The 17541-nt window shown below is 44.5% G+C and overlaps 1 protein-coding gene across 1 annotated transcript in view; it reads right to left on the bottom strand.

Moving 5' to 3' along the window:
* Positions 1-16239, bottom strand: part of LOC143327900 (uncharacterized) — a 63136-nt gene extending 46897 nt beyond the window's left edge. The window contains exon 1 of the mRNA XM_076742543.1: positions 15352-16239. Coding sequence (XP_076598658.1) covers positions 15352-15462 — 111 coding nt within the window. The 5' untranslated portion in view covers positions 15463-16239. The remainder of the gene's footprint in view (positions 1-15351) is intronic.
* Positions 16240-17541: the final 1302 nt, after the last annotated feature.

The raw sequence follows: 17541 nt of genomic DNA, 5'->3' as shown, positions 1-17541 counted from the left end.
GCTATAGATTGGATCATGAATGCTGGCCTGTTGTTGGAGTCTGTTTATGTCAACCTGGTGAGGCCATGAATCTATTATCATATCTTGGGTACAGAATGATCAACTCACCTCTGGGTTTGCTGAGGTCTGGATTTGTATGTGCAATCATTTTCCCTGAAATCCAATAATTCTGGAGTCTGACACTGAACATACAGAAAAATGGCGGAGAAGTGGATTTTGGTGGAGAAGTTTGAGACATTTCAATGGACTTTATGATGCTGAACTGCTGTGAAACTACAGCTACTTAATACTGCCTGAACACTGTCTCAACAAGAAAGTCCTGACTACGCTCACACCTGCTGCCTTTACTGTGTTCAGAGCGTCCAGAGACTGAAAAGACATCAAGGTCAGGCAAAAAGGAAACTCCAAGTTGTCCATGAAGTGTGAATGTGTTTGTTTGTGACAGAACCAAGAGAGGTGGACCAAGAAGTCAAACTGACTCCAACTGCTTTGTGCATACAAATGTGTGTATGCTCTCAATTCCTATTACTCGCTTATTTGCACTCCCCTCTGCAAGGAGGCGGCAGATGATTAAAGAGATAACTGTGAACCACTCTCACTAAGATTTGTTGACTTGAAGGTCAAAAGACACGAAGGCATGTGGGCTACAACTGGGTCAAATTTGGATGAGAGGTGACCTGTTTTTCTATACGTTCAGGTGACTTACTTCTGTTGTTTCAGGGTATTTAATGACTGCATTTCAATGTGATGCAGCTCCAAACTACACGTTAGCTTGAACGCTATGGAAAGTGTGCTTATGGGTAACCTAGACGGCCCACAACTCCTCACTGTTTAACCAAATTTAGCTCAGTTCTAACCTTGATGTCTAGACACCTTTTGACCACGTGCACTGGGCGGGGGAACCTGGGAATATCAGTCAACAGACTGCGGTGAAGGAGCGACAAAGGCAGCCGAGAGAATTTGAGGATTTAAGGTGGCATCTGATCTGCAAAGTCGACTGTGAGGCGATGAACCAGACGGCAGGAAATGGAGATGCTTTTCCACCAAGCAACACAACCAATCATGTGGCATTTTACACTTATCACAGACGGCCGCAAAGTGGCGGCTGGCGTGTGAAACACTCAACCGGTTCAGCCGGCGAGCTCGTACAAACCCAACATGGCGTTTCGTGCTTTTTTTTGTCTCGTTTTAATAAATGTGGCCTTTTGTCTGTGCGAACCTGTCAAAATTAGATTAGTTTTCCACAGCGAGCGTGGCTTTTACACATAGACACACACACACACACACACACACACTCAGGGATAGACTCAGCTTCTATGCGTGAGGCCAATTCATTTTGCCACAAGTGGTCCCAGATTGGATCTGGTCAGAGTCCCATTACGTCTCACCTTGGCTGACCTTAAGCTGCCCCCCCCCCCCCCCCCCCCATGTATACACACGGACAAAAACGCTCTCAAAACTATATTAAGGCGCGCACACACACGCACACACACACACACACACACACACACACATTGCCTCACCAAGACACAGGTCAGGTCACACACACGCAGACAGACACACACAGAGCGGTATTGATTGTGTGTAACGTTATCTAGATGGGATCATTTCTATTGATTTAGAAAGAGGGTCACTCTGATCAATGCTATCTGCTCGTCTGCTGTGTCATTAGAGCCTGAGCGCCAAAATATCTCACTATCTGTTCTTCCCTCTTAGAAAAGCCACCGAGCAGCAGCAGGAATTACCGGTTTGATCTCAGGTATCAACAGCGCCCGACACTGCCGACGTGCCCCGGAGCAAGGGCATCTATATGTCATCTGTGTTTACGCTGTCCAGCCTGCTCGGAGGACTTGTACACGACGTCAGCTGACAACCGCTAAGCAGAGATAACAGGAAGCAGATCACAAGAGAAACGGTGTGCGTGTCCTTTATCATCATCATCATCACTGAGGAAGGGTCGGCCGCGCTAAATTCAAGAATTTAGGTCTCAAGACTCTGTGTGTGTGTGTGTGTGTGTGTGTGTGTGTGTGTGTGTGTGTGTGTGTATGCGTGTGTGTCCCTCGGGCTGTTATGACCAGATGTGTCCCTTTTGCCCATCATTTTTTGCACCACTGCTCTCTTAAACTTCATCAAGCACACACTCCTTCACGTGCCCCCCCCCACACACACACACACACACACAGGTATGTATGAATAAATTGATAAAGTCAGTGTTCAGTCAGTGTTCTGTTAAAAATCACTTCACTCGTTCACTTCACTCATTCATTCGGTCCTCGTTTCCAGAAGCCAATCAGAAACGACTGCAGTCGTTCCAGCTTGATCGCCACTTTCTGCACATTTTGTTTTAGTGTGGCGGGAGGGACATTGCTGCCTGACCTCCAGGTGTCTTCAGTCGGGGACGCTCCCTGACCTCCAGGTGTCTTCAGTCGGGGACGCTCCCCCGAGGATTGACAGAAATGTTTAAGGATTTATCTAATTTTCTCGCGGCAGTGAGGACACGAGGTTCACACAATGACAGGAGTGAACAATCTCCCCGTTCACGCACACACTCTCGCTTTATCCCTCCCTCCATCTCTCTCTCTCCTTCACACACACACACACACACACACACACACACACACACACACACACACACAGACACTGCAGAGTCGCCTCCAGTCAAGCGTGTCTTATTGGCCTTCTGTTTGACTTCCTATTCAGCTCAGTGTGAGTGTGTGTGTGTGTGTGTGTGTGTGTGTGTGTGAGTGTGTGTGTGTGTGTGTGTGTGTGTGTGAGTGTGAGTGTGTGTGAGAGAGAGAGAGAGAGAGATCCAGATGGAGATGGGTTTATAATCACAGGACAGTTGTTGTTTTTATTATTATTTTATCGTTGTTTTTACTGCTCACTAAACTGAGAATGAGGAGTGGAGAGGAGAGAGGAGACGGAGAGGAGAGAGGACAGGAGAGAGAGGAGAGCGGAGAGGAGAAGCTCAGAGTGGCAACAAATAAGGGACAAGGAAGGAGGAGAAGAAAGCAAACAGACAAACAGAAAGGAAGGCTGCAAAGGTGGAAGAGAATAAATAGGCGGAAGAGGACGGATGGTGAAGAGAGGAGTGACGAAAGAAAAGGGAAGAGAGGAGAGCAGAGAGGTGATGGAAGGAGGAGACGCAAGCTGGGTTGCCAGTGAGGAGGAGAGGAGGAGGGGGGAGGGGAATGAAAGGTAGGAGAGAAGGTAGAGAGCAAGAAAAGTAATAAGCCCAAAAGAGGAGAGAAGTGAAAGACAAGATGGCACAAATGTCTTTTTTAAAACAGAGAAGAGACAAAGGCTAAAGAAAGAGGAGAGAAAAGAGGAGACAGAGGAGAACAGAAAACTGATGAGAGGAGCGACAAATGGTGATGGGAGGAGAGCAGAGGGGTGATGGAAGAAGTAGAAAGCGATCAAGGCTGCCAAGGCGCTGAGAGGAGAAGAGAGGAGAAATACAAAAAGGAAAGCAAGTGAGGAGAACTGGGACGGAGGAGAGGAGCAACAAATGAGGAAGAGAGAAAGGTCCTGAAAGAGGTGGAAAGAGGAGAGAGGAGAGAGGGAACGAGCAGAAGATGAGAGGAGTCACAACTGCACTCCACCACGTTTATCTGACAGCTGAAGTCAAAGTATTTTTTACATGAAGGCTTTTCAAAGAAAACACGTGATCAGTTAATAAAACGTGAATAAAACCACCCAAAAGTACATAAAGCAGTCAGAGTTATTAGAATATTAGGCTGAAAGAATACTTTTACTCTTGATACTTGGAGTATGTTTTGCTAAGCTAGTAGTTTTGAGCTAAAGTGATATTTCAAATACAGAACTTTTACTTTTAGCTAAGTATTTGTATGTGGTATCACTACTTTAACCAGAGTAAATGTACTGAAAGAGGAGACGAAGAAGAACGACAGCATCAGTCAGTTCAGCCAAAACGACAAGTTTACGCTCCAGACTTCGCCCCCTAGTGGTGGTAGAGAGGATGACGGAGCAGAGGAGGAGGTCAGGTGAAGTTAGCACATGAGGAGGTGACGAGGAGGTCAGGTGAAGTTAGCACATGAGGAGGTGACGAGGAGCGAAGGAAGAAACTATCACAGCATTTCTTTCTCACTTTTCTCCATCTGCTTCCATTTCCTGTGTCGCTCGCTCGCTCGCTCTCTCTCTCTCCGTCCCTCCTACCACATTTGCAGGGTTCATCTGAGTCGCGTCGACGCCCACTCACCTCCAACACGCTACCTCAGTTTCCATGGTGATCGAGTAGCGACCGTGCTACATAAATATGTACTTTAACGTTCAGCACTCCACGACTCATTAAGAAGATCTTTGGAAGGAAGTGAGTCTGTGAGGGACTTCTTCGCCTTCTTAAAGGGCCACACGGCAGAGAACTAAACTCTTAAATCCCTGCCAGTGTTTGCTTCATGAACCCGTGAGGTCGTGGGGACGTGAGAGCGGGCGCCGCTCGGCGGAGCGTGACATGATGGCGAATGTGACCCGGGGGGGTTTCATGAGTACAACAGAGCGTTTTCTAGTTCACGAGCCACGAGGGAGTCAGGACAAAGCTTGTTTGGGTATGAACGCTCACAGAAGTCCCTCTTCCGTTCAGCGGTCTGTGAGGCGTCCCTAACGTGTCACACATTAACCCTTTGAGACACGGCGTCTAATTTCTGCTCTTTTTATGTGTCAAAGCTCTAAAAAGTCGGACATAACAAAGGACATGGCGGCAGGCAAACTGTGGCTGATCAACACCAACAGACAGACGGGGTCCAGCCTCGTCCCCCCGCCTGCGTCTGATCCAGCAGCTTCCGGATCTCACAGAGTTTCCACAGAAATGCTTCTATTGATTTTCCAGAAAAGCCTTTACTCCTAAAAGTCTCCTGACCACAGGCTTCAGCTCCAGGTTCTGAAGGGTTTCACATCAACTGCTTCAGAACAGGACGGAGTCCTTTCAGAGACCTCATGAAGGACACAATTCATGTTCTCGACTAACACAACGATGCTTCTGTGGAATAAATTGATGTTTTTACTCTTTTTACACCTCAAAGCTTCACTGTTATCACTGGATTAATTCGCTTCTTTTATGTTGCCGTAATTTTTAATGTCACTTCTTGTCAGTGTATTTTATTGACAATTCTGTGTTTTATGATGCAAACTGTCCCTCAGTGAGCATAAATAAAGATTATGTCTCTTTCTATACATAGAAATGTGCCTACAGTCTTCTGTCTGTGCTCTTAAGTGACTAAAGATATCTGCTGCTGCACTGGGTGATAAACTGAAACATGACTGTACTTTGACAAAGATAAAACCATCTTTATTCTGTGAGCATGTCACAACAACATACATCTTGGCAGTTGGCTCGCTGTCAAAGCCTGTGGGGGTTGGACGTATGCAGAGAGCGTCTGGAGTCAGATGTACAATGAGGATTTTATGGAGATAAAGTTAAAGGCATGAAGACTTCATGGAGCTGAAGCTTGTGGATTTAGTTTTCCAGAGTTGAAGGAAGCAGCTCGTTAAGTCTGGTTTGACTGATTTGGAGGCTAAAACATGTTGTCTGTGAATACTTTTAAAATTTGCTTTGACCAAAAGGTTTTTTTAAGACTTCTGAAACCTGAAGCCATTTTCACGCTCATGTATGTTTTTATTTGTATTCTGTCACACAGGATTATTTTGAAGTTACTGGAGAGAGATGTTCGTGTCCATGTTCGTGTCCATGTTCGTGTCCATGCTCGTGCAGATGTTTGTGCAGATGTTCGTGTCCATGTTCATGCAGATTTTCATGTCCATGTTCATGCAGATGTTTGTGTCCATGTTCGTGCAGATGTTCGTGTCCATGTTCGTGTCCATGTTCGTGTCCATGCTCATGCAGATGTTTGTGCAGATGTTCGTGTCCATGTTCATGCAGATTTTCATGTCCATGTTCGTGCAGATGTTCGTATCCATGTTCATGTAGATGTTCGTGTCCATGTTCGTGCAGATGTCAATGCAGATGTTCATATCCATGTTTGTGCAGATGTTCGTATCCTTGTTCGTGCAGATGTTCGTGTCCATGTTCGTGCAGATGTTCGTGTCCATGTTCATGTCCATGTTCGTGTCCATGTTCGTGTCCATGCTCATGCAGATGTTTGTGCAGATGTTCGTGTCCATGTTCATGCAGATTTTCATGTCCATGTTCGTGCAGATGTTTGCGTCCATGTTCATGTCCATGTTCGTGCAGATGTTCGTGTCCATGTTCGTGCAGATGTTCGTATCCATGTTTGTGCAGATGTTCGTGTCCATGTTCATGTAGATGTTCGTGTCCATGTTCGTGCAGATGTCAATGCAGATGTTCATATCCATGTTTGTGCAGATGTTCCTGCAGATGTTTGTGCAGATGTTCGTATCCTTGTTCGTGCAGATGTTCGTGTCCATGTTCATGCAGATGTTCGTGTCCATGTTCGTGCAGATGTTCATATCCATGTTCGTGCAGATGTTCGTGTCCATGTTCATGTAGATGTTCGTGTCCATGTTCATGTAGATGTTCGTGTCCATGTTCATGCAGATGTTCATGCAGACGTTCGTATCCATGCTCGTGCAGATGTTCATGCAGATGTTCGTGTCCATGTTCATGTAGATGTTCGTGTCCATGTTCGTGCAGATTTTCATGTAGATGTTTGTGTCCATGTTCGTGTCCATTTTCGTGCAGACGTTAGTGCAGATGTTCGTATCCATGCTCATGCAGATGTTCGTATCCATGTTCGTGTCCATGTTCGTGTCCATATTCATGTAGATGTTCGTGTCCATGTTCGTATCCATGTTCGTGTCCATATTCATGTAGATGTTCGTGTCCATGTTCGTGCAGATGTTCGTGTCCATGTTTGTGCAGATGTTCGTATCCATGTTCGTGTCCATGTTCATGTAGATGTTCGTGTCCATGTTCGTGCAGATGTCAATGCAGATGTTCATATCCATGTTTGTGCAGATGTTCCTGCAGATGTTTGTGCAGATGTTCGTATCCATGTTCGTGCAGATGTTCGTGTCCATGTTCGTGCAGATGTTTGTGTCCATGTTCATGTCCATGTTCTTGCAGATGTTCGTGTCCATGTTCGTGCAGATGTTCGTGTCCATGTTCATGCAGATGTTCTGGTCCATGTTCATGTAGATGTTCGTGTCCATGTTCATGCAGATGTTCATGCAGACGTTCGTATCCATGTTCATGTAGATGTTCATGTCCCTGTTCGTGCAGATTTTCATGTAGATGTTCGTGTCCATGTTCATGCAGATGTTTGTGTCCATGTTCGTGTCCATTTTCGTGCAGACGTTAGTGCAGATGTTCGTATCCATGCTCGTGCAGATGTTCGTGTCCATGTTCATGCAGATGTTTGTATCCAAGCTTGTGCAGATGTTCGTGTCCATGTTTGTGCAGATGTTCATGTCCATGTTCGTGTCCATTTTCGTGCAGATGTTCGAGCAGATGTTTGTATCTATGTTCATGCAGTTGGGTTAGAACGGGTGTCACTGCTTTGTTAGAGAAGCACAGCTTTTGACCTCGTGCCCATACGCCTGTTTTCTGTGCCTCCACTTGTAGTTTTGTACTTTCTGAGGTTAATTTTTAGTGGGGAGGAAACAGCTTACTCTGCAATGAGCTGTGTTGACAGTAGAAGTCCTTCTGTGGCTTTTAAGTGAAGAAAATTGTTTCTGCATGTTTTGCAGTGCCTGTATTTGATCACATAACACGTTGTGCAGGATCTTCTGGAGGCTGTTTGCTGTGTGAATGTGGAATAAAATGAAATCCTTTGGTACACCAGTGCGTTATTGCTCCGGATTAGTCTTCATAAGAACCTCTTGAGCAATATTTTATCTTCTGTAAATCTACAAAGGTTCATTTAGATTCTCTGTTACTCATTATGTGCATGCTGTGATCTAAAGATGATCAAATGGACTCAATCACAGACAGTTCTTCTATTGATCTGCACATTTGATCAATGATATTTAAGTAGAATGTGATGGAACATTTGAGTTTCTTTGAATTGATTTCATGTTATTATGTTCTCGCTCTTTTAACAGCTGATGTAGAACTAAAATTCATCCTGATCAGCTGACCTCACTTCATTTAACAGTTAAAACCTTCCCACTGTGGAGTTTGTTAGCGCTTAATGTGCCTCATCTCCTGGAAAAGCTCAAATCAGAGGAACTGATTCAAAGTCCAGCCGAGCAGAGACTGGAAAGCCTCATTTCAGAGCCAAAACTGAAGAACAACGACAGCATCAGAGGTTTTCTGCGAGAAAAGGCGTTTGTGTTGACGTTGCGAAGCGCTCTCATGATGACCGCCATCATTCCCTCATCCTAACCAAGCAATTATGACTGTTGCCATGAAGACAAAGGTGCCCTGACTTTAATATGCTAACTAAACCCTCAGACCACACCAAAACCATAACCCCAAATACCACGCTGTCAAACAATAACGCAGATTCACTTTTCAGCAGTGCTTTGAGCCGACAGAGACGTCCAATCAGAAAACACTTGTTTCTCCTCTCGAGAGGTTAAAAATGACGAATTTTGACCTCACGGGGACAACTGGATGAATCTGACACATCTGAAATGAAGACAGACAGACAGACAGACAGACAGACAGAGATAGGTAGATAGATAGATGGACGGACGGACAGACAGATAGATAGATGGATGGATAGACAGGCAGACAGATAGATGGATGGATAGACAGACAGACAGACAGACAGACAGACAGAGAGTTGGACATTGGACAGATCGATGCTTTATTGCTGCCAATGTCTGTATACACACCACAATATAATGAAAGACATCAAGCCTTTATACAGACATACCTGGACACAAAGCATGTGCACACACACAGGAGTGTGTTTGCACGCAGCATCGTCTCTGCAGAAATAATGAACATCAGATCGTTGACAGAAATGATTGTGGACGTCTGAAGCATGAACAAAGTGCATCTTACACAAACTGTGTTTAGCAGATATTTTAGCTTCGTGGGACTCAGCTTGGAAAAAAAAAGAAACAACTTGTTGGTTCAGCCAAGAAATCAGACTGTGTCAGAAATTCACTGACACACATGCACGCATACACGCACACACTGCGGTGTCACACTAACACACTCATGCATGGAGAAGAAGATACATGCACACACACACTTACACTCCATCTATCCCTTTGGAGCAGATGGCTCCACAGTCATAGCTGATGTTTCACACATCAATGAAGCACACCATGTACTCACAACTACTGAATACACACACTCTCTGTCACACACACACACACACACACACACACACACACACACACACACACACGCACATACACACACCCATGTCATGTAAGTCTCAGCTACTGAACACACACATGCTTGCACATGCACACATGCGTAACTGCTTGAACCCAGACGGGCCGACAGTTTCACTCACAACTGTTAAACACACACACACACACAGGCAGCGATACACACACACACATGCATACACGTGCACAAATGCACACGCATGCACAGAGTGTCCTAATCAGTGCTAATTTATGGAGTGAGGAGCCATGCTGTTGGCGACTTCGCTCAAACCTCAAAACACACACACACACACACACACACACACACACACACACACACACAGACGCATTAACAGCTGAGAGGCAGTAGGTTATAGTGTTGTATTGTCTTGGGTGTTGTTAGGCCTGATGTCAAATAGCCTTCAGCACCGAGAGAGAATACTGCACATAGCCGGTGGCTCAAGGACATTATTGCTGTTACAAGGCAGCAGGCAGCACCTGTGCTTTTAATTGAAAACACTCGACGCTAAACACCGACTTCTGATGAAGAAAATAAAGCCGACATCAGTTCACTGCTCCTTCTCTTACTGCTGTGTTGGAGGTTTTTTAGTCAGGAGCTCTAAAACACAGGAAGCCTCCAAACAAACAAATAGCTGAGAAAATATTACTGCTGAGAGAAAATTAAATGCTCAGAAGGAATCTGATGTCAACTTTTTAGGAGGGAGGAGAAAATGAGCGTTATTTAACTTACTGGAATCAATGTTTCTATAGCAACACCAGTCTGGCCTGGCTGATATTGGGAAAGGTGTGAAATATTCCCTGACAGCTGGTGGGCATCATGAATTAATGTCGCCACGGAGTCACTGTGAACTACCTGATTTATGAAAACACACGTATAAACAGTAGAAGACTCTCTCTCTCACACACACACACACACACACACACACACACACACACACGGTGAAGAGCAGAGGACGGACTTCTTCAATGAGTTTAAATGTTTTCATAGATGAAGACGTTGGATCATCCAGTGCAGCTTTGAGACATGTTGACAGCATGAGTAGTAACACAGAGACAAAGACAACGTGTCCAAATATCTGTGGCACATTCAAGCGATTAAGGTAGAAAAAAGCATCTGATTCAGGGTGTCAGAACGATTTCTCTCCTCAAAGAGCAGACACGGGGGCGACATCAGCATGCAGCGTGAGATTTGTTTGCTAAACGCTCACCTGTCCAACAACAAAGTGTGAAACATTTGAGGGAATGAAGATTCAGTCTGAAGACAGAAGCTTCTGCTGGGTTGGACGTGGTTGCATTATTTTCTCAACTGCTGTTTCCAAGGACAAGAATTAACTCTGAAGCTCAGCTTTTGATCACCAACACAAACAAAGAAGCTTAAAGGACCAGTGTGTCGCATTCAGCGGAAGATCGAACACCTCTGCCAGTGTTTGGTTTGTCCTTTCTGGGCTACGGTAGAAACACGGTGGTGCAACCTGGATCAGATATAAAGGGCGTCATGAAAACACTGCTTTTATTTCCATGTGATTATTCATCGATGAAAACATACAGATGAAAACTTTATTCCTTTTCTGCCCAAAGATCTCACTGAATCTTACACACTGGCCCTTTAAAGGTGTCAGAACAAACAGCTTTTAACAGCTGTGCTCATCATACATCAGTTTATCGTGTCATATGATCAACAGCTCCGTGATATTCCTCTAGAATCAGAATTCCATTTCTAGCTTGTGACTTCATTCATATTTATTTGATTCATCGTGTTCTAACATATATTCTGTTGCAGCCGCTCAGCGGTGAGGTTACTATCTTAAAACACCAGAAGATGTTATGGGGCCGTCAGTCCCTCCTGTCCAGATGCTTCCAGAAGGACAGTATTCAGCAGATACACATCAGGATCAAAGTTCAGTGGTTTGGATCAGCTGCGTTACTGGTCATTACCACCACTTTACCCCATTGAGTCCCAGTAAGCTGTGGACCACCACCACATCCTCTTCAGCCCTGTGCATGTGCAGCTGTGAATGTGAGCGGCCATGATGGCTGTGATGTGAACTGTTTCCTCGTGCTGTGGTTTCAGCATCAGTCTTTGTTATGTGTCCCTGCTGATTCATTCAGGCGTCTCCTGGACTTTGTGTCCCCTCTGAGTTTAAAGGTGGTTAAAGGTTTGGTACTTCCCAGGGTTCAGTTAAAGGGACACACAGTGATCGTTCTCACATGCTTCGAGTTGTTGCTAACCGGTTATGAGTGATGCGACTGTGTTTTAATTACATTTTCTGTGTGTGGGTCCATTGTTTTCCATTCATTTTAACACATTATGAAAATTAATGAACAACTCTAAAACAAGTTCATTCAAACTCCACAGACACAAAAGCTGAATATCATGAGAAACTGGAGGTTTATCCTCCCACACACACCACTGACGGCATGTTCGGTGTCAACAAACAGTACCAACTTGATGTTCACTGTGATTTAGAACACTTCAAGAATCATGGTCATTGATTTTAATACCATGCATAACTGAATGGAAATCAATGGCTGCCTGGAACAGTCAGAAAAACACATCAAAAATGTTTCAAAGTGATTTGTGATTTGTACGTATATAGTTGATTTTATTTTGCATCCCTTTTTATTCTAAAGTTCCCGGTGTGGGATCAAAAAAGTTTTATCTCATCTTAAATAGTAAAGGTCTTTAACTTCATTTAAGATTTTGGTGGTAAATGAGAAAAAGGAGGCATCTTTGCATCAACATGGGACTGAACTTGAGTCATTATGAATAAAAATATAAGAGGAAAGCGCAGACATTCATCCATCCCACTGATCTCCACACTCTCACGTTACACTGTTTTGGCTTCAGTCTCTGCCGCCTATTTCGGCTCATGTCTCTCTCATGCAATCCTTTTGTGCTGGCGCAAACATATCTCCCATTTTCCGTGCACAGAGCGTGTTATTTGAATTTTTAAGACGTGATCGTTTCAGGCAATTTCATCAGACCTGCCTGCGCTAAGAACTTGGAGATAAAATTAGCTCAGGAATATGAGGATCCAAGGTGACTGGTGATAGTCATGTGTGGTTGTTCGCCAATTAAATCTCTTGATATAGCTTTCTATTCCTGTATTAGGTGACGAATGCAGTTGAATACGTGCCTTTGAAATGCCTCCATTTTCTTGTGTGGTTAATTAAAGAACATGTATTTATGGCAGTGTGTTAGCAGTGGAAAGTTTACCTTATGTTTTCTGAGTTTGATACATTCTAACACGTCTGAAAGGTCTAACTTGTTAAAGGTGCTATCACTGCTTCATTAGTTTTTCAGCTACCTCATAACGCACAATAATTAATGTGCTAGAAGGCGCAAGTGAACTTCTATTTTTAACTATTCTAAAGTGACAAATCAAAACTATATCATGACAGAATTAAATAAAAGACTTCTTTCAGCTTTAGTCATTTTGACTCATGTCCAAGCAAAGGAGGACACAGGATGCTGTTGTTGTACAAAATAGGCACTAAGGAGGATGCAGAGAGCGCCGTTCACTTCCTGTTTCCTGCTGACTGCACTGTTGGACTCGCTCATCACATATTACTCATTTTAAAATTAATTACAGCAAAACACATTTTCATTGTTTAGAAATGGAAAAGAAGACATCGTGATGGCTGGCCTTCGCTTTCAGGGCGTCTACTGACCGTCAGCAGCTTGCTTAGCATTCGCCCCGCGGGCTGCACACAGCGACACGGTTCACACACATTTTAAACTGTGTGTGTTAAAATGAGTGTGAAGGCCAGCTAACTAAAGACACACAACCTATAAATCAGGCAACTCTGGAGTTAGCAGGAGTCGCATTTCTCCTTTTTTTAGACAAGAGCCTTCCTCCACCTCCACTCCACAAGCTGACAAGCCCTGGACCCGTCTGTCTACTGAACGCCGAGAGATCAAAGCACGATCCCAGCAAAGAAGCCGACCCCCAAAACAACAAAGTAATGGAGTGTAATGGGGATAAATCACTGTGATATTACTCCTTAGTGAAAAAAGTGGTCACATTACTCTCACTAACTTGTCACGTTGGTTTCTTTTGACCACGAACGTGATCAACCCAAGAGGTATTTATTGTAAGCATGTCGACAAAACTCTCCTCACTCTAAAGAAGAGATCAATTCAGACCCAAACCCAAAACGTCTTAACCCGAATTGTGACCAAACCTCAGGCACAGCAGTGTCACATCAGGAAACGGTTTGTTCTTCAGGCCACAAGAAACAAATTCACCCAAAAGATGAACACAAGGTTCTTCCTGTGCTGCCGTGTCGTCTGATTTACGGGTGCACAGGTGATGTTATGGTGCTGATAGGTGGTGTCGGAGCGCAGCGCCTCGGCTGGAGCTTCATTTAGAGTTTAAACTGAGGAAAAATAAAGCGCAGGCGCTCACAGAAGTGGCCGCACGCTCACTCCATAAAAATCTGATCAAGGATCTTTTATTAACACTGATAAGAGCCACGTGTTTGGCTCAGGGTTTCATCAGGCTCATGCAACGCTGCGATGTGCCAAAGGCTGCTTTATTTTCCAACTACGTGTTCATCTTGCAGTTGTCAGCACCTCCAGCCCTACGACACGTGACGAGATCGCAGTATGAGATGTGTTTTCTCAGTTCTGGTGGTCCAGATTTGTGATTAGTCTTCATTTTAAGACATAAACAGGCTTAGCAGAAGTATATTATGGATTCATGTGCTGATGAAAAGGTTAAACACCTGCATGTTGAGTTCGTTTCTTTTAATAAAACGCACAATAGAACAACACGAACCGCGGCGGCTGCAGAAGACCTCGGTGCTGCTGCAGGCTCGGTTGTGTGCCCTGTCATTCCACCATGACACGTCAACATAACTTAGGATTTATGAGGGTTATTAGAAGTATTGACATGAGTAAAGGTGAAATATGGTCTGACAGCAGAATCACAGGCAGAAGGATCTTTATATCATCCAACATGTTTTTCATTTATTTCTAATCATCGACTCTGATGATGACTGCATTGATAAAACGTAAAAACATCTTTTAAAGAGGTTAAACTTTGTACTTTTGGTTCACTTCAGATAAAAGACAATTATGAAAGTGAGTTAATGTCATGTTATTTCTTTTAAAAAGGACTAGCTAATGCTTTTTGTGTAATAAGCTTACTGTAGCGCTGCCCTTATGCAACCTCTCGACGTCTCATCTGATGTTTCCTTTGAAGCCTGTAGGAATTTCTGGTGCGTCTCTAGAAGGACTTTACAGACGCTGTAATTATGTTTGTAACACTCAGCACGAGTGACGGAGAACGAGGTACAAGGTTTAGCTGGAGTTTAGATGATGAGAAAAAAGAAGATCTGACTCATCTGGTCGGCTTGAATCTTCCCACACAGCTTCAGGGTGCACAGGACAAGTTCTTCATTCAGGTTCTCATAAAATGCACAAAAAGGCCTTTAATTTGTCCCCATGTTGAGTTTTCAATGCTCCAAAATATTTATCGGATTAATGTCATCACTTCAAGAAGCGCCGAGTGAACAGTTTTTTGAGATCATTAAAATTTGTTGTCGAGGCTGATTGTATGGAGACGGAAATGTGCGTGAAGCTGTGAGAACATGTGTTTCAGACTCATGTCAAACTAAAGATTCATGCACATGACCTCAAACACTGAACACAGCAGAAGGCGGAAAAAAGATGCCGAACACGCTGAAGTGCTGAGACGGAGCTACACGAGCCTCCCCACCCCCACCCCCACCCCCACCTGCAGCTTTCCGCCTGCAATACCAGTTAACCTAATGGAAGTGGCAATTAATTAACTGGGCAAACACAATGATTAAGGACCTGACAGTCAACAGGGAGGGGACGCTTTAAGTAATGTTGATTTAGAGGTAAGTACTTCAAGGCTTTTGTTTGACGTAGAAAATAAAAGTACTCAGGATCAAACATGAAGTGAGTCATTTAAGAAAAGCCTTAAAAAGCAGTCAGACACATTTAAATCTTTCACAATAAAAGCATTTCAATTTGGCTTCTTTCCTGTCCGGCAGCAAACTCAGCAGCTAAAGTCGCCATCGGACACGAGGCCTTACCGTGTTTCTTTGGCCGTTGGTTCCTATTGGTCCTCTGAACACCCCCTTGATGCTCCTCAGTTGTCCGTCACGCAGGTGGGTGGAACTGATCACAATGTAGTAGCACGCCATTGGATTTGACTGGATCTCATGCACTTAAATATCTATCGGAGGAAAAAGTCTGGGAAACTGCCTCCTCTCCTCCTGCCTCTGCCTCCTCAGCCTCTCCTCATTTCTTCTGTCCTCCTCTGTCTTATGAACTAGAGGAGGGACGGAAAATGAAAAGGAGGAGCTGCTCTGATTTATTCTCTCTTTTCTCCAAGTTTGGGACTCTTTGCCTCCTCTCTGCTCATCTTCTCCTCCTCTTTTGGATTGTTTCAGCCTCCTTTCTTTCCACTCCTCTCTAAATGTTTTTCTTCTTCTCGTTTTATTTCCAAATTCCCTCTTTAGATATTTATTTAAGAAGTCTTTTCCTTTGCTCCCATCTTTCATTTATCAGTCTCTCCTCGTCATCGACTCCCCCTCTCTCTCCCTCTTTCTTGCTGAGTGGAAATTTCTCCCCCGAAATCTCAGCCTCCCATTGATCAGCCTCCTCTAACTCTCTCCCGTCCGCTACCTCGCTCTCTCCACTTCACAGTGTCTCCAGCCTCCTCCTGTTTTCCCTCCCTCTTTGGCTCTGGAGCTCTCTAAGTGGAGAGGAGGGATACTTTTTTTGCCGCTCCTCTCACTGTCTCCCCCTCTCCTGCCTCTGTCTTTGTGTCTGTCTTTGCTCCCTGCCTCCTCCTTGTTAGTGAGGAGAAGAAGTACTCATTCTTGTCCTCCTCCCTCAGTCTCTCTCTGTGTCAGAGCCGGTGTGCAGCTCCCTCTCAGATGCTCCTCTCCTCTCCTCTGCTGCGCTGCATGTGCTGGCTCTCCTCCCTCCCTCCCTCCCTCCCTCTGCCTCCCTCTCTCTGCTGATCTCTTGCTCTGTGGCCAGCAGAGTGGTTTGCTCCTCAGTTACCCGCGGTTACCATCTGCCCTTTTAACGCATGAAGTGCTGACGCTCGCTCTCTCCTCCCTCCCTCCCTCTCCCTCTCCCTCTCCCTCTCCGTCCCTCCCTCCCTCCCTCCCTCTCGCTCCCTACATCTCTCTCTCTCTTGCTGTCTTTCGTCTCGCTTTAATCATCTCCTTCTCTCCCTCCTTCTCTCTTTCTCTCAAGCCAAAGGAGACAAGCTCCACCTACTGGTAAGCAGGAAACATACAGAGAGGAAAGAGGGAGGCGCAGCAGGAGGTGTTCTTTAAGTCCACCTTTGTTGTCTTTATTGGTCAAACTCGTGATGAGATGCAGCACGAACACGATCACGGATCCTGTTTGTGGCTCAGACTCTCACTTTAAACCCTGAAAACAGCAAACGCAAACGATGAAATGATTGAAATCAGACATTGTGACGAGCACAGAGCAGTTTCAGAGTACGTGGAGACAAACGGAGACAAACGGACAGTCGAGCTGCGGAAGAGACACACATGAAGAGCTAAGCATGCTAAAAAGAGAAATGCTAACAGAAGGTCAAATCTATCTAATCCCATCTGTCTTCACTTTCATCATTCAGCTTTTAGCAACTTTTCATGAGCTTCTTTTCTCTTCTTGGCAGAAATGGGCCTCATATCATCTTATGCACCTTCTTAAAAAATGTAAATCACAATGAAAAGAAGATTGTCATTATGGGAAAAATGAGGGCAAAAAACAACGTATAGTTACAAAATGTCAATGTGAGTTCATGATGGTTCCTCTAGTCCATAATCCTTTCTTTGATATTAACACGTCAGTGGCAAAATCAGGACTCATATCGATCATTTTTGATTGTTCTGCTGATGACAAACTGCCAAATAAAAATCTTAAAAAGAATAAAAACATATCCTCCACTGATGCTGTCACTTTAAAATCAAGTTGGAGCTAACAAACTAAGAATGAGATGAGAAAGCTCTGTTCCACCCAGAATATAAAGGCCTTTTATTGCTTATGTTGCTGTTTTTCTTTCCAACTTAATTCTTGAGATGTGCAGACGCAGCAACATCGAGGCAAACAAACTTACAACTGCCTCTATCAGGACTGGAGCTCTTCACCATGTGAAGAAATTAATCTTCTCACTCAACTGACAGCACTTCATCAAAATTGTCACTGACCAGCTCAGCAGCGTCTCGCAGAGCAGATCCATCGTCTCGCCGGTGACT

Source organism: Chaetodon auriga, chromosome 11, assembly GCF_051107435.1.
Source record: "Chaetodon auriga isolate fChaAug3 chromosome 11, fChaAug3.hap1, whole genome shotgun sequence".
Classification (NCBI taxonomy): Eukaryota; Metazoa; Chordata; class Actinopteri; order Chaetodontiformes; family Chaetodontidae; genus Chaetodon; species Chaetodon auriga.
Note: the sequence above shows the minus strand (reverse complement) of the source record. Positions and strands in the feature narration are given on the sequence as shown.